Raw genomic sequence first — 22107 nt, 5'->3', positions numbered from 1 at the left:
GCGGCCCCACGCGCCTGCGCGGGAGGGAGGTGAGCGCCGCGCCCGGGGGGAGCGGGACGGGCCCGGGGCTGGCAGTCGCTTCCTGCGGCTGGGCCGGCTCTGGGTCGGTCGGTAGCGGGGCCGGCGGCGCGGGGCCCGGCCGGGCGGTTCCCGTCTGCCCCCGGTGACAGTCGGAAGTGGCGGGGAGGCGAGGCTCGCCCCGCCACTCGGGAGTGCCGAACGCCGGGGAAGAGTCGGCGGGAATGCGGCCAGGCCGGGGCCCGCGTCCTAAAGCGACGCGCAGCCAGCGCAGCGCGAGTCCAACACTTCCGTTTTTGAGACTCTGCGCGGTTTAATGGTGCACTGAGTTTGCCCTACAAGGAGGTGGTTTAGAATAGATATATTAAATTTACGGTATGTTTCTGGAAGCTGGCTAATCTCTGGTCATCTTCATGATACCTCGGTTGTGATGTGTGTAATGTATTCCCCCCTGGAGGAGGAAGAGTGCACCATGTTCGCTCTTCAAAACTTCCACGTGAGGACGGTTTTGCAAGAAATTACTGGTCTATTTTATCTGGCTCAGTTTTATCAGTGATAGCAATGCAGTGTTTGAGGCTGTAGTTTGGATATGGTGAAATTGTCTCGATTGCAAAATACTACTCTGAAACGTAATACTTAAAAATTATCGTCACATCCTATTTCAAATGATCCATTTTTTACTTACTTACATTTTAAGTAAGGTAGGTCTTTGGTTTTGCCTCTCTTCAAAGTTTTTACCTGCTGTACTCATTCACTAGAGGGGTAGTTTCCTAAAAAAGGTTATTCTTGACAGACCTGGAATTCTGTTAATTACTGGAAAAAAATACCGTTTGTCTCAGTACTGGTGTTTCCTTTCTTTACCAGTCTCTCCTTAGGTGTGTATTGATGCTTCAGTTAGCTCATCCAGTCCTTCCTTTCTTCTCCGTTAAATCATTTCCTACTAAAACGTCATTGTCCATTCTTCCTGATTCCATACTGATTAGGCAATCTAAATCCAGCTCCTTTCCACCTCAGCTGATTTCTTTTCATTGTCTACTGACAGTTACCTAATCATTATTAAAAACTGAGACTTAGCTCATAATTAGTTTAACCTTTTGTTTAGCTGCAATTGTTCAGGACATTCTTCATTCCTGACTATACAGGAGTTATTGCATTTAATTCCGTTACTATATTCAGCCAGCATTTTGATAACAGCAAAGGAAAACGTTTTTATTCTTTCCTTCCTCCCTTGACTTCCCTAGATAATTAAGGTTGCTTTTTAAAAAAATCCCTGTCCTGAAATTGAACACAGTGTTTTATTTTAAAGCCACACAGGCATACTTGTTTCATCTTTTTGATTAATTTTTATGGGCACAGTAATAAACTAGACTGCAAAAATTACTTTTACTGTTAAATTTAAAAGAGTGTGTGGTTTTATTAAAGCCTTGTGCACTGACAGAACAAAAGTAGGAAGACCAAGAGTTCTGATTATGTGTGTGGTCTTCATTTGCTACATCGTTTTGTGCAATAAATCTATAAGAAGCTCAATAAACAAAAGTGTAAAAAATACTTGTTCCTTTTGCTACATCTCCTTGTGCTTTATGCCTCTATCATTTAGCCATTTAAAATTTTTCATTAACGCTTTAATTCTAGGGGAAGGCATATGGAGAGTGGCTGAGGTCACTTGATCTGTTCAGCATGGAGGAGTCTAAGGGGACACCTCATGGCAGTCTACAAATTCCTCCTGAGGGGAAGAGGAGGGCAGGCACTGGTCTCTTCTCTCTGGTGCCCAGTGACAGGACCTGAGGGACCTGAGAGAATGGCCTGAAGCTGTGCCAGGGGAGGCTTAGGTGGGATATCAGGAAAAGGTTCTTCACCCAGAGGGTGGTTGGGCACCAGAACAGGATCCCCAGGGCAGTGGTCACAGCGCTAAGCTGGGTGAGTGACGGAGTTCAAGAAGCTTTTGGACAATACTCTCAGGCACAGGATGTGACTTGGGATTTTCTGAGCAGGGCCAGGAGCTGGACTCAATGATCTTTGGCAGTCCCTTCTAACTCAGAATATTCTATGATTCTACATTTCATGCGCACATAAAGTGCCATTAGATCTCTGCATCCAGCAAATCAACTTGTTTAGAGTTGGACAGGGAAGTAAATTATTTGCCTATAGTTCTATGTAACATTTATTTTTACTTCTTGGTGAAGCAGTTCTGTAAATATGTAGTCATGCCATTTCTTCTTTGTGAGATTTTATCTCTTAGGTTCTAGCTAAAAGCCCTAGAATGTTGCAAACCTTTCTTAGGCTGAAATAACTAAAATACTTGAATTGCAGCTGTACTGCAAGTACAATTCAAACTTAGGTTGTGTTTCTTTTTGTATGTGTCAGCTTATGTATAAATACTGGTGAAATCTGTGACAAATTAAATTCAGTGCTTGTATCTATACCAGAGAAAAAATTATATTTAAAATATGCTTTATATTACTGCATGTAGAATCAGCTGGGTTTGCCTCGTGGGAGACTTAAGATCTTTTTATCTGCAGAACAGGTATTGCAGGCTTTGCCTCTCTGTGAGGTCTCAGCTGTTATCTGAAAAGGAGTGTCACTCAAACAGGGAAAAGTTACTTCGAGGTGTCTCATGTGGTCATGCAGCCTGCAGAGCTGACATGTCCTGGAAGCAGCTCCTGAACCATGTCAGCCTGGCAGTGTGAGTCACACAGGGCAATCATGATATGAATTTTCTCTCATAGATACCTATCTGCAAGAGATACCTTAATGAGGGTGAGATCTAACACACTGTAACAGCTCATATTTAAATCTCAGTAGTAAAACTGTATGTCATCTGCGTGCATGCCAAATTATCCTTACAGATGTATTTTGTAAGGGAAGTAAAGGAGAGTGCTACTTAGTCACTCCAGAAGGTAACTTCTTTTGAAGGAAAGTTTGCAGTTTCCAGGCTTGTTGTATCTTCCCCAAGCGATACCTTCTGAGGTTTTTGTTTATAGGGAATCTTTATTCAGTGATAGAGTTCCATAGGGGTTTTGTAGATTGAGTATGCAGGACATGCAAGGAAGCTTGTACCATAGGCTGTTCTGGACAAAATTTCTAATGCATGGCTGACTGGGATGGAGAGAGTTGGACTTGACAATCCATCAGGATCTCGATAGTCTCTTCCATTCTTCAGTTCCTAAGCGCATTTGTGATGCAGATAGTTGTCCAGTGACCTGGAATGAGAGAGCCTATTCATTTCTGACAAACAGCCTTCAGATAGTAATGTCTTTTCATTACTAAAATGAGCAAAATAATGGCAGAAATATGAAAGGCTTGCATCTTGTCACCAATTCCCTTGAACCATTTGATTCTGCATGTATAAAAGCATCATAATCTCTGTGTGTGTGCATGGATACACGCAGACATGTGCATGAGAATGCTCAGAAAAGCATGTAAGAGTTGTACCAGAGGAAAGGTAGCTGGCTTTTTAAGTAGAGTACTGATTATTGATCATAAAAGGCAGCTTCTCAAATACAAAGAACTTGAAGGAATGGGGTTTCTTTACCCATCAACATGCACAGATAGGCTTTTGTTTTATTATACGTCACAGGTTTCTGTACATCCTATGTATGCAAAACTCATTTTAACGTGTTTTCTGTATCTGAAAGCCAAGATGAAAAGAGAAGAAATAAATGTTGTTTGTTAGAAACAAAACTCAGTCATTTCCCTTTTTTGCCTAAATTGTGCAAGCAAATGCTTTTACTACTACAAGTGATTTTTTTTCAGAATTAGTTCTAAAGGAAATAAAGAAACCCCTTAAGATATTTTTAATACTAGCATTATTCTCAAAGTCATCTATGCTTGCATACGTTTTGTAAATTTTTACAAAGTTATTATGTGAACTTGTTAATTTATTCCACTTTTTCTGCACAAAACTTGTGCTTGTGTGCTTGTGCTGCCTTTTATATGAACAAAATTTCTGGTTAAAATCTTGAAATCTTTGGGGCTAGTGGGAAAATACAGAAATGGCTACAGAAAGAGCGGACTTGTTTCCTACAGATTCAAAAGCTGTTGATTATGTTTTTTAATCCTATGCATAAGTGTCTCATAAATTACAGATAGCACTTTTGAGTGCTACTATGGTTCTACCTGTGTTGCAACCTTATTAGTTTTTTTCTTTTTTTAATCTATTCTGGATAAGAGCATTTGTACAGATTCTAAAAAAAACCAATCTGGTCTTAATATTTTCATCTGTAAAACAATCCAGGCCATTCATAAGGATACATGCAGATAAAATAATCATAACATCAGAAAGGGATTAACCATGTACAAAGATTAAGTTAATAAAGGAATAATTAGGATTAGGGGCCAATCCTGCAATAGGATCATACATATGAATTTGTCATATGTTTTGCTGTTACGTATTGCTTAACAGTAACTCAAAGTACAACAGCTCTGTCAGTGCTCCTGGGGTAGTTGTACTGTTCTCCCTGTCTTCCTGTTCTCAAACCCTTGGTACCATTTATGATTAAATTATTAAAATAGCTTGGATCAAAACAGAGAACCATTAATTCTTGTTTCAGCAGCGCCAAACACAAAGATGAAGTGTAAGACTCCAATGAAAAAAGAAAACCTCTCTACATCACTGTTATTATCTGTTTAGCATGGACAGACGTCTTTTTCAGTTGGTCTCCTGTGTCTGAGCTTGCTTAAAACAATGGGCAACATTTCTTAGATTGTTTTTCTTTCATGCCACAGCTCCTTCTTAAGCAGCTTTAAAGTTTCAGGTTCCTTCTGTCATGAGGTTAGCTCTTGCTAGGGGACTCTGAGCTGGAAGGAGTTGTTCATCCTTGTCCTTCTTGGAAGGTTTTTATCAAAAACTGACTTACATCATCTTAGTATTTCAACTTTATGATTAAAAATATTAAGATATCTTATTGCAACTCTAACTTCAGGCAGCAATTCAAAATAGAATGTGGGGCGGGGGGGAGCCATATACTAAACACAGCAAAGATTGTAGATGGTAATCTCCCATTTAGTCATCAATGTCAGTCTACTTGCCTCCAACAGTGAAGATCCCATCATACATTTCTATCTGGGCCCTTTTTTTATCTTAATGACATGGTTCATTCTTTCTCAGAGACAAACTCGTGCTGGTTCAGAAGCCCTGGGTGCAGTGCAGCAGCCACGTGCACCACGGCAGCAGCAGTGACCAGCATCCACGACTCTGCTGTCAGAGTGACGCAGCAGAAGTGTGTTCCTGAAGAGGCTTCACATGCCTGGAGGAGGTAAGAAAGCTCTGAGATTGTCATGATTCCAAATAGGTTCTGTTATCTTGAGGACTGATCCTGAATTAACTATGTGTCACTCAACTAAGAATGAATTCTCAGTATCAAGTCAAATTAGTAAAAATACATTTGAAATTACATCTGAAAATGTAAACTTCTTAGTAGATAGAGTAAACCACAGTACACTGAGGAAAAAAAGGGTCACTTTCTTGAGATCCTTGTGATGGTAAAAGAGGTGGCTTTTCAGAAAACAGTGACCACTGTGAATCAGAAGTAAACAATAATTAATGTCAGCACAATATATTGGGACTTGTTGCGTCACTGTCATGAAAGATTTGTCACCCATGGATGGTGTATAGCCAGTTTATTCAAGTTGCTAGTAATATGATGCAGCACCTATGGAGCTTGCTTGTATTTTTCCCCTGTTGCTTTTCTGCATTAAGATACACTGTTTTTACTCAAAGAGCTACACTGTATTGTTTTGTGGATTCCTGATAGGTTTTTTTTTCTGTTTAAACTTTGTCACAGAAGCTGTGAGACCTAAGATGCACCAGGTAAGGTCCAACTCTTCTGAACTGGAAAAAAAGGAATAACTTTTGCAGTAGTTGTTGTATTTCCAGTGCACAAACCTCAAGATTATTTGGGCCAATAAATCTGGGATGCAATTAGAAAGTCAGATGGAAAACATTACAGTGATTGTTCTCAGACATTAAAGAAAATAACCCAGAACTTCTATTCAAAAAAATTACATTTGCAACTTACTCTATTTTCATGCTTTTCAAAACATCAGAGGTGTCAGTTGTTTAGGAAGCAGATTCTGGCATATGCTGTGCTCTTTTCAATGCTCTTTTTCACTGTACATTGCATGTGGTATATTTATATTTTACAGCTATATTTCAGTGGTGTTGGGTTTAATATTTATTTATATTGAGATGAAGCTCTTTTAAGTTATTAATGTGAACCAATTTCTCTTTAGATATTGAAAACCCACACTTAGTTTTCATTAAGTACAGAATTTACCTTTTGCATCAGTGTGGGAAATCAGAAAGGAGAAGATGGATTTCAATAGCTCCTGCTCCATCTCAAGATATAGATACTGCAGATACCCAAGTATTTAGGAGTCTCTCATTCTACATTAAAGAAATGATCATATGTTGTGGCCCATGCATTTCCCTTTGTCATCTCTCCATTCAATTTGATATGGCAATGTCATATCAATGAATGTAATTGTTAAATACAAGTCGGGGGGAGAAAGTGCTTATGGGCAAATTTTACTCTTAGGAACTGTATTAGTGTGGTTTGGTATTGGGCAAATTTCTGATGTTTGCAAACCAGTTAGCATGCGGGAGGAAAATGGTGAGTAGATTTATGGTTATGAAGAAGTAATTATTTACTCCTCCAATTTCCCAAATCCTATCAAAAAATTAATTTGATTGAAATGTGAAAATTTCAAATGTGAAAGCTGTTATTTATTAGATAGTTTGTGAATAGTTGTGTGGGGAAAAAAGGGAGGTTTTCCATGGGATGTGTGCAAAAGATTTGAGATTTTTTTTCAATGTCGTATGTTTTGGCAAGAAACTCAGTCATAAATATATGCATACCTGGAGTGGATAGCTTTTAGGAAGTCTTTATTCCTATGTATTACTACTCCTTTTTTTTTTTTTTTTTCTGCTCCCAGAAATACTTTTCCTGATTCCTGCACCCAAAATTGAAATCTACCCCTGAAATCAACAAAAAAGAAATGATAAAATTTTTTCTTATGGTTAACAAACAAGGTCAAACAAGACTGTCCAGGTATTATGAGCATGTAGAAATTAATAAACGGGCAATGCTGGAAGCTGAAGTAATCAAAAGCTGTCTCTCCCGTTCAAAGGATGAGGTAGGTTTTATTTCATCCACATCTCACACCTTTCCTATTGATAATTCTGAAACCTATCAGTGTCTATCGCAGGTCATTATCTCATTTGTACCCATGATATAAAAGATGGAGTTTCTAGACTGTGGGTTCAGTCAGTTGAACTGTTATCCTGTATTGAATAAATATGTTTTTCTGAGGCTTACAGAGATTTTGGAGTTGTTTGTATCACTGTCATGATAGATTCCTCTTCTTTGTTTGAAGAAGCTCAGAAGACATGAAAAACTCTTTTTTATTACTGGTTTTACTGAGATATTACAGTTTTGCCAGAAGGAAGAAGGCAGAATATTGACATCTCCGAATTTAAACTTAGGGTAGAGGATTCCAAATTATGAAACATTATCTAAAGCACAAGGGAGTTTGGAAACGCAAATTTTTAGGCCTCTGTATTAGACTTCTTTATTCAAAGGAAGTGTTCATGTGTTCTGCAAGAAAGTCAGAAAACATAGAAGTTGAAAAATTTTTGGATGAAAGTTGAGATTTTCATTGCTCTCTTAATTAAATCGTTGGCTCTTTAATAAAAGCTCCAAACTTCTGCATATTGCCTTGAATTAGAGGAGAAAAATGTAACTTGGCAGTGAATGAAGTTTATTGGTTTGTGTTCTGAAGTCAGCTTCTTTTCATTAATGATGTGTGTTCTTGCACAGCACTCCTCACATACTTCATTCTAGGAAACCTCAATAAAAATAGCAGTTCTTATAAGTCCCTTAGTTCGCAGCTTTGACAGTGGCTAAAGAAAGGAACGTCTTCGTGCTGCTCCTGCCAGGGCATTTCCGAGCGCAGGCTCCAGCGCAGGAGCTGCCGGCGCTGCCGCTGCCATTTCGGGCACCGAGCGAAATGACACTGAGAGAAAAGGTGGCGGCGTCTCCTCTAGCGGCGTGAAACGGCGCCATCTCCTGGCTCCCTCCCTTTGGGAAAGACATGTTAATTCACCACTGGGTCTGGAAGTCTAATATTTTTAATTTTTACATTAAAATATTGATAATTTTTTAAATAGGAAAATTACCTTTAGGTCTCTTTTTGAAAGGGCTTAAATGGCTGCTATATTTGACTCATTTTGCTTCTGCCTAGTGCTCTTTCGTTGAGTATAAGGACTTCAAGCTGGTGTACCGACAGTATGCAGCCCTTTTCATAGTTGTTGGCATTGACCAGACAGAGGTAAGAAATTATATACCCTCTTGCAATGAACATTTGTAGTGATTATCACAGGCTAGAGCTCAAGTCTTCTTCCAGTATGGATTTTTTCAATAGCAATAAGAGAATTTCAAGGAGTCATTAAAAAAAAAAAAAAAAAAAAAAAAAAAATCAAAGTTTTTTCTGTGAAGACAGATATAAAAGCAAGTGTGCTATGTTTGACTTTGGTCTTTAGCAGTAGAATGAACTGTTACCATGAGGTAGTCTTCCTGAGCCTTGTACTGATTCTACACTTATTTATGTGAGGTAGGGTTTCTCAACAAATGTTAGCATTACAGCCAGGTCAGCTGTCTCATCTGTGGTGACTTCTCTCTGTTTTTAATGTCCTTGGCCAAAGAAAAAATTCTTATACTGTCAGCTATAAAGATGCCAATTTATTTTACTTTTCAAAAAGGGAAATAAATGCTATGAAATAAATAAATATGAAATGCTATTTCATATGTTCAGGTTGCACCTGGGAGGCCTTAGTGTTTGCATTGATAACTGGTTCTCAGAAATTAATTCAGCACTTAATGGTGGAGACCTTAACAGGGTGGTATGGAAGGTAGCTGCTGCCTAGCACAGTATCTTCAAGTCAGGGTTATCATGGCAGGCAATTTGGGACAAATTATTTTGGCTTTGCTACAGAAATCGCCCAGCAGAGGCTGGCTCTGTGCTGCAGCTGGCTGGTGTGATTTCAGCATGGGTAAGCTTAACCAAGTTAGCTGTGTGTGTCCATAGAGCCGAGCTGGGAGGGGTGGAACAAGGGCTGCAGTGGGATGGCAGCAGCCCAGGGGAGAGAAGCCATTGGCTGTTCAGAGCTGCTCTGTGTGGCCAGCCTGGAGCTCCTGCCCTGAGCACTGCCCAGCTCTCGGCACCTCAGCTGGGTGACTACATGGCCTGAGCTTACTCTACTGTCTAGTGGCTTTTCATTCACCACAAGCTGAATTAACACAGAAAGAATAATATTACATTTTCTAGATATTCATTTAATATTCAGTTATTTTTAATTTCAGAATGAGATGGCAGTATATGAACTAATTCATAATTTTGTGGAAGTTTTGGACAAATACTTCAGCAGAGTGGTGAGTGAGATGTTAAATCTGTTATGAAACATTTTTTTTCATTCAAAACTTTGGTGGAAATGTCATTTCAGAGAATAAATCAAAGGAGAAAAATATTTAATATTTTAGAATTTTGATAAATATTATCACTGTGGGGAAAGGCAGTATGAGCTGATTTTTCAAAGAAGTAAAAGTATACATGGTTTGTAAATTATCAGACAAGGAATACCAGAAATATTTCTGTTAGAAAAGCACAGGCATATGGGTCTTATGGGGTTTCTTTGGGTCATATACTCTTAAATTAGCCATGGGCATTTTATATGTTTTAAAGAAATAAAGAGCTTTTACTTTGCAGTTCTTAGGCACTTTATAGCATTAAATTCCCCAAATGAACTTCATTCATGATTAAGATGGTATAAGCATGAAGCAGGGAACTGACATCACTCTCACTGAACAAGATCAGAGGAATGGAGCAAAAGAAATCTCAAAAACCAGTCTGTACTTGTACTACCCATACTGTTGTCAGGCAACAGTGGATATCTGATAAAACAACTATTATAGAGATAGTAATTTTGTTAAGGATTCAACATCAGACATGGCTCCATTTAAAATAACACTGTTCCTTTTGGTGGTGAGATTTTTTTTTGCTTGCTTGTTTTTACAAAGTTTGAAAATGCAGCTTTGCAGTTCTGGTTAGAACATTTGCTATTTAATACAGGGTTTGTAATAATCTTGTTACAAAGAAAAATTGAGTGGAATCATACTTTGGCACAGTTTCAGTTAACCTCTGTTGAAATGTGTTGAATATCCCTCTCAGAAAAGAGGACTGGATATTTCCTCTGTAGTCCATGTACTTGAGGGTACTACACTGGTAACTGTACAAACAAGATATCAGTATGCAGGGTCTAAAACTGCTTTCCCAGTTCTAGTACCATAGCAAGCACGGCAGAGCTCCCTCTGTGAATTCAAGGAAATGCTTGACAAAGTCATCTGCGCCCTTCACTATTTAGATGTTTAGCAAATCTTTTAGGCTGTTATCTCAACTGACGTCGCCCCAGCCCATGGAAACTGCTGGTACTAAGTATATCACTCTCTGACTGCACTGAGTTCAGAATTTCTCTTAAAATTGCTGACTGTAGTCCCAACTAAGTAGTGATAACCAGGAATGGGATTAGATCTCGGCAGCACAGGAATGCACATTAAAATTTAGTCACATCTTATTTGCCTGATTGAGCTAACAGTTGCCAACCACCTCTCAAATTTTATTCAATTAAAGCAGAGCAAAAATAGATGTAGTTATACATATAAATGTAGTACATATATAATCCTTTGACCACATATATAACCCAACCACTGATAGCTGTTGGAAGTTTGCTGCGTTCATCATACCAGAGGGTTTTTTTTTATTGTCTGTAGCATTTTGGGTTTGAGACAGAGGAACCTAAAAGGGGGGTGGTAAAAGAAATCTCATGCCATTTGATGGTTCTGGTTCTAATATCATATAACACAATAAATGGCAGAGCTCTAAGACAAGGGCTGTAATTCTAGCTGGGGTTTCTGGCAGTAACCACAGAGCAAGAAAGTATAAATCTGTACTTTTACAGATTACTGTTTAGGATTTGCAGAATTTTAGCAGAATCCCAAATTATGATGATGGCAATGGAGACAGAACTCTGGGAAAGGAGAGAACATGTGTCCCACTCTAGAAGGACATTTTGTCATCTATTATTTTTAGACTTGAGAGCTTTAAACATTCTCACGTACTCTATTTTTATCTAATGGAGTTTACAGAGCTTCAATTCAGATATGAGAACAAACATTAATGGAATTAGGGGGAAAGCTTTCAGAATTGTTTGTGAGATGTAATTCTGAGTCCCTTTCACTTTTATATGGCTACCCAAGAAAAATTCTGCATACTGGTCAGAATTCCAATGTCTCCAACTACTTCTTTTAATGGTGAGAAAACTTAAACTGATCGGGCCCTTAAAATGCAATTTCTGTGATACATTAAAAACTTCTAATTGAAGAATGGCAGAGTCACTCAACAGAGGCCTGTAGACTAGAACTAGTCCAGTTTAGATCATCTTTAGACCACAGAAGTAGTAGCAATTTTACCAGCAAAACCTTACTGGCTTTACTCTGCCTTAAAACCAGGTTTAGACAATGAATGAAAATCACATTATCAAACTAAATTCTCTAGATAGCAGGTAAAGATTCCCTCTTAATAGAGACAGGGGAATCTAGCATAACTCGGCAAGATCTTAAGTGCTAAGGCTGTGATTAATTATTTCTAAGTTTAGCTATTTAACTGAGGCACCTAAGTTAGAAATTTGGTCATCCTAAGCTCCCTTTACTGGCACTGGAGACTGATCAGTATCTCGAGAAAGTGAGTCATGCCTCAAGTGTGCCGAGTCAACTGGTGAAGATCCCCATCTCTTCTGCTGACTGCAGAGAGACCACGAGGGCTTCTAACTCAGACATTTTGGTTAAATGAGTAATACTGCTTGGAGTAAATCCAAAAATAGAAGGGAAATCGTGACTATATGAAGAATTGTGTTGCTGGGGCTGGAGAATACTTAGAAGTGCTAAGAACTCCAAAGCTTGGAGTTGCCTTGCCTTTCTTAATATATGCAGCCATTACCACAGCCGTGGGTATTATACAATGTCTAAATTTTGCTGTTGAAATGATCTGCAGTAACAACTTTAACTGTGTAAACTTGGCATTAACATCTTGATTTTGCAGGACAAGGAAGAGAAAATATAGGGCTGGAACTGCCATGATTAGAGCTGCTGGTTTTTCACCCACTCACTCAAATGGCACTGCCTATATTCAAATTGTTACTTGTAGGTGACCTCAGTGAGTTTTTTCAGCTTTGATTACAGAGACAGATAGCACATGTAAAGCAAAGCAGTGTTGCAGGAAAGAGTATGTCATTGTCCAGTCCAGAACAGGAATCTGAATCACTCTAAAATTTTCTATCATTATTTTGAAGACTTTCTTTATCCTTTGAAGGGATGTGTTATGTTTAATGATTAAGAAATGAGATCATCTGAGAAAAGAGATCAAACTGTAACTAATGGCTGTCTATCTCTTTTCCTTGCAGAGTGAATTAGATGTATCCTTTTCAGTATCAGAAATCCATTTGTTATCATTTTTTGGTGTATGTTCCAGTTCATACTGTCTTCATAGCACTAACTATCACTCAAGTCAATGGAGATGTTCACCAGTTTTGCACTTGGAGTAAGTAGCACCATTTTAGCACCTTTCTGAAAGCATAGCTGATGTTCACATGGCTCACCTATTTAAATCCTCCATCATTAAGCCTGGTTCCATTTAAAGTAAGACACAGAGAGCTTGCTTTGAGAGAACTAAATACATGAAAAGTTAAATTCATGGGGAACTTTCAGGCTTAAGTAGTTTAAAGTTTCACTTTGAGTTACAATAAAATAGATATTGAAATTACTGTAATAACAAATGAATGTCACAGCTGTGTCTTGAGCCAAATAGCAGCACTATTTGTAAGATTATGTTTGCAGTTTGATCTTACTTCATGAAAGCAAGAAGTGAGTTTTAGTTTCTGTATCTTTGGAAGGAGGGAAAAACGTGGGAGGAGAATATTTAGGAAACGAGGTGTTACCTTTCCCACTTCTCCCCTTACACTGCTGTATTTTCATTATGTTTTGCAGGGTATTAAATAAAATATTATTTAAAACTCACCCAAATACAAATACTAAAATACAGTCCTGAACAATTAAACATAAATAGCAAGTAAATAAAACACAATACTGGAAAAATTAAACCAGGAGAATGTAGCACAGTCTTCCCTCTCAGTTCTTCCCACACACTGTGTGTTGACTCTACTCCAGCAGTTCTTTTGCTTGTATTTGCTGTTGGTTAATTGTGGATCTGCTGGAACAAAGAGTTTCAGTTACACACCTGAAATACAGTTGCCATCTTGCAATCAAGTACTGTCAAGTAATTTAGTTTATTTATGAATTACCACTTATGAAGAACACAGAAAAAGTCTGTATTTTTTCTTGTTCTTACTTCTTTATTGAAAAAGGAAAAAACAAAACAAAAAACAACAGGAAATAATTAATTTCACTTTTGAAAATATTTTAAAGATTGCTACATGCTGTAACTCTGCCTCATTTGCTGACTATATATATACATATACATGTGTGTGTGTGTACATACACTCACACATACTGTCCATGTTTCCTTCCTAAAATTTAGAAAATGCTGTGGTGTTAGTAGAACACCCTTAAATCCACTGATACTATGAAAGAGCAATAATGACATTCCAATATGAAGGGACACTTAAGGTGTGTGAGTGATTATAGAAATACAGTTTTTGTATTGTTAGTTGTAATCCTGAACTATTGAGCTTTGCCAAATTAGAGACTGACCTGACCTATTTAATAATTACACATAAAAAGAATCCCCTATGTTTCCATGTAGTGTACTTTGACCATGCAATTGCCTGATTATCTGAGTCATTTGGTATACTGACTATTCTGAATTCTGCTGCCTCTGCTCAGCAATTTCCTACCAAGAGCTCTACACCTTGAGCTACTCCTACTAGTCCATTTAATAACTGAGAAAGGCTGCTACATATCATGGAATGGTTTGGGCTGCAAGGGACTTGAAAGGTCATCTAGTTCCAAGCCCCTTGCCATGCATGGGAAGGGACACCTTCCGCTAGACCAGGTTGCTCAGAGCTCCATCCACCCTTGGTCTTGAACACCTCCAGGGATGAGACATCTATGACTTCTTTGGGAAACCTGGGGTAGTCCCTCACCACCTTCACAGTAAATAATTTTTTCCTAATATCTAATCTACATCTGCTCTCTTTCAGTTTGAAGCCATTTCCTCTTTGTCCTGTCACTACATGCCCTGGTAAAACATCCCTCTCCAGCTTTCTTATAAGGCTCCCTTTTAGGTACTGGAAGGCCCCAATTAAGTCACTCCTAAATCATCTTGTTTCTAGGCTGAATAATCCAAATTCTCTCAGTCTTTCCTCAGAGGAGAGATGCTCCACCATTCTAATCATCACGGTGGCCCTCCTCTGGAGTCACTCCAGCAGCTCCATGTCCTTCCTGTGCTGGCAGCCCAGAGCTGATGCAGCCCTGCAGGTGGGCTCTCACCAGAGCAGAGCAGAGGGGCAGAATCCCCTCCCTGGCCCTGCTGCCCACACTGCTTTGGATGCAGCCCAGGACACGTTTGGCTCTCTGGGCTGGGAGTGCCCATGGCTGGGTCATGTCAGCCTCTCAGCCAGCAGCACCCCCAAGTCCTTCTGGGCAGGGCTGCTCTGGGTCTGTTCATCCCCAGCCTGTGCTGGTACTGGAGGTTGCCCTGACCCAGGTGCAGCACCAGCACCTGGTCTTGTTAAAGCTCAGGAGGTTCCCATGGGCACACTCCTGGAGTTTGTCCAGATCCCTGTGGATGTCATCCTGTCCTTAGTCTGCACTGTTTGGAGAAGTTGTTGCATTATATGCCAACACTAATGCTGGAAACAGGTGCAATACCATGTCTGAATGATTCCTGCAGAAATTCATCTACATGGGTCTCATCTACATGACGGTATGACTATAAATATTTAGAAAATAGGAGTGTGCATTTCTAACTTACTTGGTCATAGTGGAAAAAATAATGGAAAAGCTCGTGTCTGATATGTCTCTCCTTAACACACATGACATATGCATGAAGTATGTAGCTTTAGCTTTCAGAAGTGTACTTTTTTATGATACACATTTCAGGAACAACTTTACAATAAAACATTTTACTTCTATATATGTACAAAATAATTCTCCCATTCAAGAAGAGCTTAATTCTTAAGTTCAAAGGCTACCTAAAATAGTCAAAATGAAATACCCTCCCTTATTAAATGTAAAGCAGAAGTGTAACTAGGAAGAAGTGGATTGTTCAGGACTGTATTTTTGACAATAGCTTGAATAGCTGATCCAGAAGAACAATCTTTAGCTATTATCACAGTGCAAGAAATAAACCATCAACCTGCCTTTCATAATGTGAAAGAAAATATCCTCCCCAGCGATTAAACCATTGCCTTTACCAAATGGTCTCACACTAACTCTTGTGCACAGTGCAGTTAGCTTGGTTGCAAAATATCTGCTGGAGAAGTTGTCTTTTGAAGGTCTGCAACAGTGAACACTAAGTAATATTTACAGAATCTTTGTTTACAGAGTATCCTGCAGGAGACTCTCATAATTTCCTGACTCCCTGCTATTATTTTTGTGTACAGATCCATAAGAAGTTTATTTTAAATGTGATAGTGGCTATTTTATATAGCCAGTAGTGTTTACTAACATGAAAAAAATAGCAAGAAATTACATTATCTCAAAACCCATTTAAAATAGACCATAATTACTAAGGCTATTCAGCCATGCACAGAGCATTAAATCCAAAGGCCAAGCCTATCACACAATTGAGGTGTCTCTGGAGCCCACACCAAGCCTGCAGCATGTGCACTGGTTCTTGCAGCTCCCAGACATAGTGCATTACCCCAGTATTCCTGGCAGAGTAGCTCCAGCAGAGGCAGAACTCCAGCTTTCATTTAGGTCCACACCTGAATTCATCCAGGGTATCCAGCTCGTGTCATGGTCTGTCTGGAGTCAGATGTCAGGAAGGGTGCCTTGGGCACAAGGCAGGGACTGGGTCAGATCCCAACAGGTACAAATCCCAACAGGATTTGTACATCATGTTGGTATGTATGACATAGGCAGGTAGGATGCTAAACAATGCATGAACAATTGCACAATTTCTGTCATGTATTCTGCAAAAACAAACAAAGATTACCTACTGGCTGACTAAGTACTTGAGAATAGCCAGCTTTTTATAGAAGCTTTCATGTGTGAATTGTGAACCACTTACCAATTATATGATGTCCATTTTAATTTTGAGTCAGTTGCACACTTACGAGTACCTAGGCTGGAATGACATTGGATTGTTTTTAAAATACCAGTAAGTAGTGTTCTTGGGCACAAGTACTGAAATTGTCCTTGGGGTGTTATACCCTAGTGTGATAATAGCACTGGATAAGGCTCACTTTGTCTATAAAGTAAGGGGAAGAGTTTTCTGTAGCACTAAAACTCCAGCTTGGGTGGTGTAGGAACTACTTTCTTGCTATGAGGAGGACAAGAGAGACTATAAAAACACAAGTGTTTGGACAGCAGCTTTATAAGGAATGAAATGCTGGTAACTATGACACTTTCTAAAATTACTAAAGGTAACTTTTCTATTGTCTGAACTGGTGAAAGCAGTTGAAGATACATTATTAACTTCCAGAGAAACAGATACTTATGCTCCCATTATGGGAAGGAGGGGGTGACAGAGTGCTCTAGGACCAAGCATCTGAAGAATGTTGTCTTGATCCAAAAAAGCCATTACAATCCATTGCAACTAGCTGCTGCTGCTCCTCCTAGGATAGATAAGCTTTGATACATGTGAATAAACTGTTCTTCAGTTCTCCATGGGATAACACTGAGAATACAGTGCATTTAAGAAGTGAGAAAATTGAATGATGAATTTATTCTCTGAATTTATAAGGATGCACTTCAGTTTGCACTGTAACATAAATGGGTATAATGGAAACCTAGCTTAAAATTAGCTTAGTTGTTCTAGAACTTCACAGAACTTGAAGGCACCTTTGTCTCCTATTTAGTATCAACATAGTCATTTGAGGAAGAAATGGTCAAGAAAGCATTTCATGGGTTTCAGTGCCTTAAATGTGACTGCCATTAGACAGGCTAAAAGTTACTGAAAGTGAACATTGGCAAAGATAAGTCAGAATGTGTGAGTCTAGACTAAATAAAGAAGCAACTCCCAACTAATCTCTAGTTGAAGATGAATGTACACGATGGAAATCAAGGGTCTGTACTGCTGTATATTCCAGTAGCAAATCATCTGCCCCATATGTACCTGTACTGTAATCCAGAAAGCCTTTGTTTGTGCTCCTGGGTGTGTTCTGTGATCATAAGGTGCACTTCATCATCTCAAGTCTGGACACACCCTTCAATTACTTGCCCAGAAAACCCTGAGATCTCTTAAAATGTCTCCATAGGAAGAAGTTATTTATTACATGCAAGTCCTAACTGTGCCTTTTCCCCTTCTTTCCTTCCCCTCTTCCCTGCTCAACTGTCTATATATACAATACTTGTGTCACATGTACTTCCTCTTAGTATGCATTTGCCATAAAAGCTCTGGGACAGTGGAAAATACCATTAATGTCTTTAAGAAGGGGAGATCTTTAAGTTACCAAAAGCCAGTGAAACATTTAAAATGCCAATTGTACCATTTACTTCTACTGCTTGGTATGCAGCTTGCTGCAGCATTGTCAGAAATTGGGAAGCCAAAGCCAGGGGAGCTCACCTTTACCCAGGCTGTCATGCAGAAGATGAACACGTTTTCCTCTGCATTCTTGTTTTAAAAAGTCTTGTTATCCTCTGCATGGATCTAGTGAAAGTCCCTTAGTGCTCTTTTTGTGGGCAGCCAGGATTCTTACTGGAAGCAGGACCTTAAATGACAGCTCTGGGTGGAGCACATGGCAGTGCCAACACCAATACAACTTTTTCCTGTTGCCAGCTGCTCAAACTGGTTTTCTTTGCTGCATTCAGTTGGGTGTGGATTATGACTTCAGGGCTTTAAACCCTGAAATTCAGGGACACTTGCCAAACAAGTAACAGGTGGGGAGGATGAGCCTTGCTAAGGATCAAATACATAGCCCTCCTTGGGCAGGGCATTCAGACATGAATGGCTGAGCTGTGTTGGGCAAGATGTAACCATAAAGCATAGGTGAAACTTATAGGAAGGGGAAAAGACACAGGGTTGCTCCCTGTACAATCCAATTGTTTACCAAGAACAGTGTGGTGAAGGGAGGTGGAATGTTAGGTTGAGGGTAGACGTTGAAGAATGCTTTGGGACCTTCCAAAATCAAGTTGATAGATCTTTCCAGAATGGTATTAGTATCCCCATTCAAACTGCAGATGGAATTATTACTTCTGGAATGATGACTGTGAGATTACCATACTAGAAAAGGACAGAAGTCATGCCACTTCTCTGCAATGGAGTAAGCCCATTTGGAAATAACCTGGAATGGCCTGCAGAGAAATTGTCATCTCACTGAACTACTTTGGGTCTGAGTGGAACAGCTCCAAGATTCTTATTGGCATGGGTATAGTTTTCCTTTGACATGGTATTGGCACTTCTGGAAATACAGTGGGGAAAAAACAGTGATGACAAAATTTGATTAAAAATGTGATTTTAATGTTTTCTTAAAGAGGATGATGCAGAAAAATAAGATGTGGGTGGCAGGTTGCTGCATAGTCACTGATCCTGGTTGATTAAGTTGTCTGGGTTTTAGATTTTTGGAACTGTTAGAGGAAGGTCTGGGCTCTGCTATGGGAACTGGGGCAGTGTGAATCAGTGGTAGAGTGTAAAAATTAAAAGCCAGGAGGAGTTGGATTTCTCACTTGCTGAAACCTGAATGGAATGTTATCTAATTTCCTTAACAGATCCTGTAGCCCAGTACTGAGCAGTGCCAGAGGTGAACTAAGCAGCAAAATAGCTATCTTTCTAAAAATTCTCACGTTACTGTAATAAAGAAATCCTAACTTCTCAAATTAAAATATTTCTGTAAAGGCTGATTTACTCAATAAGTTTATCACAGCAAGAAATTTGGCTTCAATCTTTAAACTGCCAAGCCAAGTAAAGCTACCACCTGTGTTCTCTGGTACCACAGAAATGGTGATTGAAGTTGTAAGGACAGCACTGCTCCTCAGTATCAAAAGGCACAGTTTTTAGAAAAAATGCAGGCCTATGGTCAGATTCAGGAAGAAGTCTGGTATTTAAAAAATAATTCAGAATTAAATTAGGTAGTTAAGTTTAGGTCAGCAAATTAGAAGCTGTCTGATGAACCATGGCCTTCCCCAAGACCCCGTTGACAGCTATAGTTTCTCACCTAGCAGTAACTAGTTGGGGACCTGAATTGTGCTACTACACATACCTAGACCTGCTATGCTCTTGGTCAAGCAGAACACTTCCTCTGGAGCAGTGTTAAAATTGCCTCCCCTTCTGCTCAAACATAGTAGCACCAAGTTCAGCCCAGAGCGTTCACAGCAAGGAGGAACAAATACATAGATAACTTGAGCTGTTGTCATTTGCAGTTCAGTACTCACACTGCTCCAGCTCTTTGGCAGAGCAGTACAGCTGACTGCCAAAGTCAGATCCGTTGGCAGCTAGGAGACAGAGCAGTCTTCTTCAATGCCTGAATTGTGTTCAAAAAATAAGACAGATATTTATCACAGAGAGCAGAGGAAACTCTTGATGACTTCAAAAACATGATTCTTGCAACTCCACTGCTTAGCAGGGAAGTCCACTAACATAAATACAAACACTAGAACAAAACCAGGCTGTCTTCCTGAGTTCAATTCACAGTGTCATAAATAGCAGAATGGGAGAGAAGGCACTCAAGAGACTCATCAAAGTGGGGGGGAAAGTATTGAGAGATGTATTTAGCAGTTACTGTAAGAAGGCTTGCTAGCTCCACTGCAGCAGTCCTCAATACATGGGCAAGATTTAGAAGGTACAAAATGAAGGCAACGCAGACCTGTTGTGCTCAGCACAGAACACATGTAAAGAGCAGCAACAGGTGGAGAGCTAGGCAGAGAAAGGGTTATTCATGCTCTGTGTATGTATGTCAGTGAGGCATAACAGATGCACCCAGCAGGCTGCTTTGCTGTGCCTGTTTCCATTTCAGGTTCTGGTGATAAATGGCAGCATCCAAGTCTTTTTTTCACAGTATAACCCTTGGCAGTTGTTCAGTGGATGTGCTGGACACTCATGTCTGCATGGATGCATTCATGTGTCATGACTGCCCACCACTTCAGACCCCTGGAAGGCCTGTCATCTGTTTCTTTTGAGACAGATGCTGCTAGACTAGATAAAGTTAAAGAAAGACAGATGTGCTTTTGGACGGATGTGCTTATTGATTTACTTTTCCTCTTCTTTATGAGATTTACTGCTCAATCAATGATTCAACTTTATGTATCAGCATACTCCTATTAAGCTATGTCCAAACAGATCAAATACTGTTAGTTATTCAGGACAAGGAAATGTTGAGAATCTAGTGTTTAAGAATTTGCTAATTACTTTCGTTGGAGGAATGCAGAATTTTTGCATCTTCACATAGAAGGCTGTGACCCCTTGATAACATTTCATATCCAGACAATACATGGTGCCTCAGGCAGACAGTAAAATTAATCACCATAGTGGTTTTTGCCACAATGTACTAGTGCTATATTCCAGGACAGGATACTGCTTGGGCTTCAACTTTTCTAATTCTGACCACTCTGTGATCAGGAAAAAGTGTCAGTCGAACTGTTTCCCTAGCTTTATTAAAATAATGGTAAATTAACTAGAATAAATTAAGAAATACCTATATTTGTTAATTTTTATTGAAGACTTAGGAGCTTAATTTTTTTGTGAATTATGTTCACATTGTTCAAAATACACTTAACTTGAAATGCTTCTAGATCATGTTCAATTTGGACAGAGTGCACATCATTTTGGATGAAATGGTGCTAAATGGTTGCATTGTGGAAACAAACCGGAACAGAATTCTCGCCCCTCTGTTTGTGCTTGACAAAGTGGCAGAAGGCTAGGAAGATGCAAAAGTGACTAAGGTGTTTTACAAAAGATGGCAAAAGCATCAGGAATGTACCTATAGCAGTTTTCTGCTGTAGCAAGATTGATTCATGCAATATTAAAATTAGTTGGAAAATGTTTTCCATTTCTCTTATATTCTGTGTACCCAGTGGGAAAGATACAGCTAAACATGTGGATGCATTCAGATGCAGCTTCACTGACCCAGCAGAAATCTTCCTAGAATGGTCAATAATTATAAAACATTCTGAAGATGAAAAAATGTAAACTTACCATGACTGACTAAGTATCACTTTGAATTATGTAGTATCATGCCAGACCTAAAAGACAAAATACATAGAACTATAAATTCAAACTGAGTTTCAGTCCTTCCCTTAAGCACCAGCTTGATTTATTTTCATATAAATTTACTGTTAACAATAGTTCCATGACTTTTATGCGTACTTTAAAACTATATTCATCCTTCATCAAAAAGCTGGTTTCCCTCTCCTTGCTATTCAAATCGGAGAGAAAAAGAAAAATACAGGTGTATTAAGTATTTCTGCATACTCTGAAAGATGTGACTGGAATTATTTAGCACTTAAACATTATAATATTAATAAAAGATAATTAAAATCAGAAGTCTAATGCTCTTTTGTCATGTTGGCTTCATAAATTACACAAAATCTTTTCCCTTTTGGCACACCAGTGTATTTTTGTTTCTCTTGTGTATGCTATCTATGCATCAAGATTAAAACTCTTACAGAAGATGAGTAATAAAAGATGTGCAAGTTCTCAGGACCAGGTAGGTACCAAATGAAGTCTCCTTTCTTGAGCAGGAAGCCGCAGCTACGCTAAGTTGCATCCCCAGGCATCCAGTGTGATGATTCACGCTGCACACTACTCTGTAAGTCAGGACAGTTGGCAACCTCAGCTTACTTCCAACTTACCTTTCTACAACTGTTATCTGCCTCCTTCTTAACCTCCAGTACAACCCTACATATAACCTTATACTGAACAAGC

The 22107-nt window shown here is 39.2% G+C and overlaps 1 protein-coding gene across 3 annotated transcripts; it reads left to right on the top strand.

Moving 5' to 3' along the window:
- Nucleotides 1-47: 47 nt before the first annotated feature.
- Nucleotides 48-21726, top strand: AP4S1 (adaptor related protein complex 4 subunit sigma 1). Of its 3 annotated transcripts, none has more exons than XM_053944916.1 (8): nt 48-393; nt 5126-5273; nt 5802-5827; nt 6952-7152; nt 8260-8346; nt 9378-9446; nt 12530-12541; nt 20976-21726. In XM_053944916.1, exons 4-8 carry the CDS (start codon nt 7015-7017, stop codon nt 21102-21104), a joined length of 435 nt encoding a protein of 144 aa, XP_053800891.1. In that variant the 5' UTR covers nt 48-393; nt 5126-5273; nt 5802-5827; nt 6952-7014; the 3' UTR covers nt 21105-21726. The 3 variants fall into 3 exon arrangements, with proteins under 3 accessions (XP_053800891.1, XP_053800890.1, XP_053800889.1); XM_053944915.1 differs by having other exon boundaries at nt 12530-12553; XM_053944914.1 differs by lacking the exon at nt 20976-21726 and adding an exon at nt 18957-20963 and having other exon boundaries at nt 12530-12666.
- Nucleotides 21727-22107: the final 381 nt, after the last annotated feature.

The sequence above is a fragment of the Vidua chalybeata genome, chromosome 6 (assembly GCF_026979565.1).
Source record: "Vidua chalybeata isolate OUT-0048 chromosome 6, bVidCha1 merged haplotype, whole genome shotgun sequence".
NCBI classification, from domain to species: domain Eukaryota; kingdom Metazoa; phylum Chordata; class Aves; order Passeriformes; family Viduidae; genus Vidua; species Vidua chalybeata.
This window is presented reverse-complemented; position numbering and strand designations above follow the sequence as displayed.

Bases quoted from the DNA above. Each gene is read 5' to 3' on its own strand.
- AP4S1 (XM_053944914.1), top strand. From the start codon at position 7,015: ATGATAAAATTTTTTCTTATGGTTAACAAACAAGGTCAAACAAGACTG. The intron at 7,153-8,259 runs GTAGGTTTTATT...GCTTCTGCCTAG, and splicing joins TCTCCCGTTCAAAGGATGAG to TGCTCTTTCGTTGAGTATAA. The intron at 8,347-9,377 runs GTAAGAAATTAT...TTTTAATTTCAG, and splicing joins TTGGCATTGACCAGACAGAG to AATGAGATGGCAGTATATGA.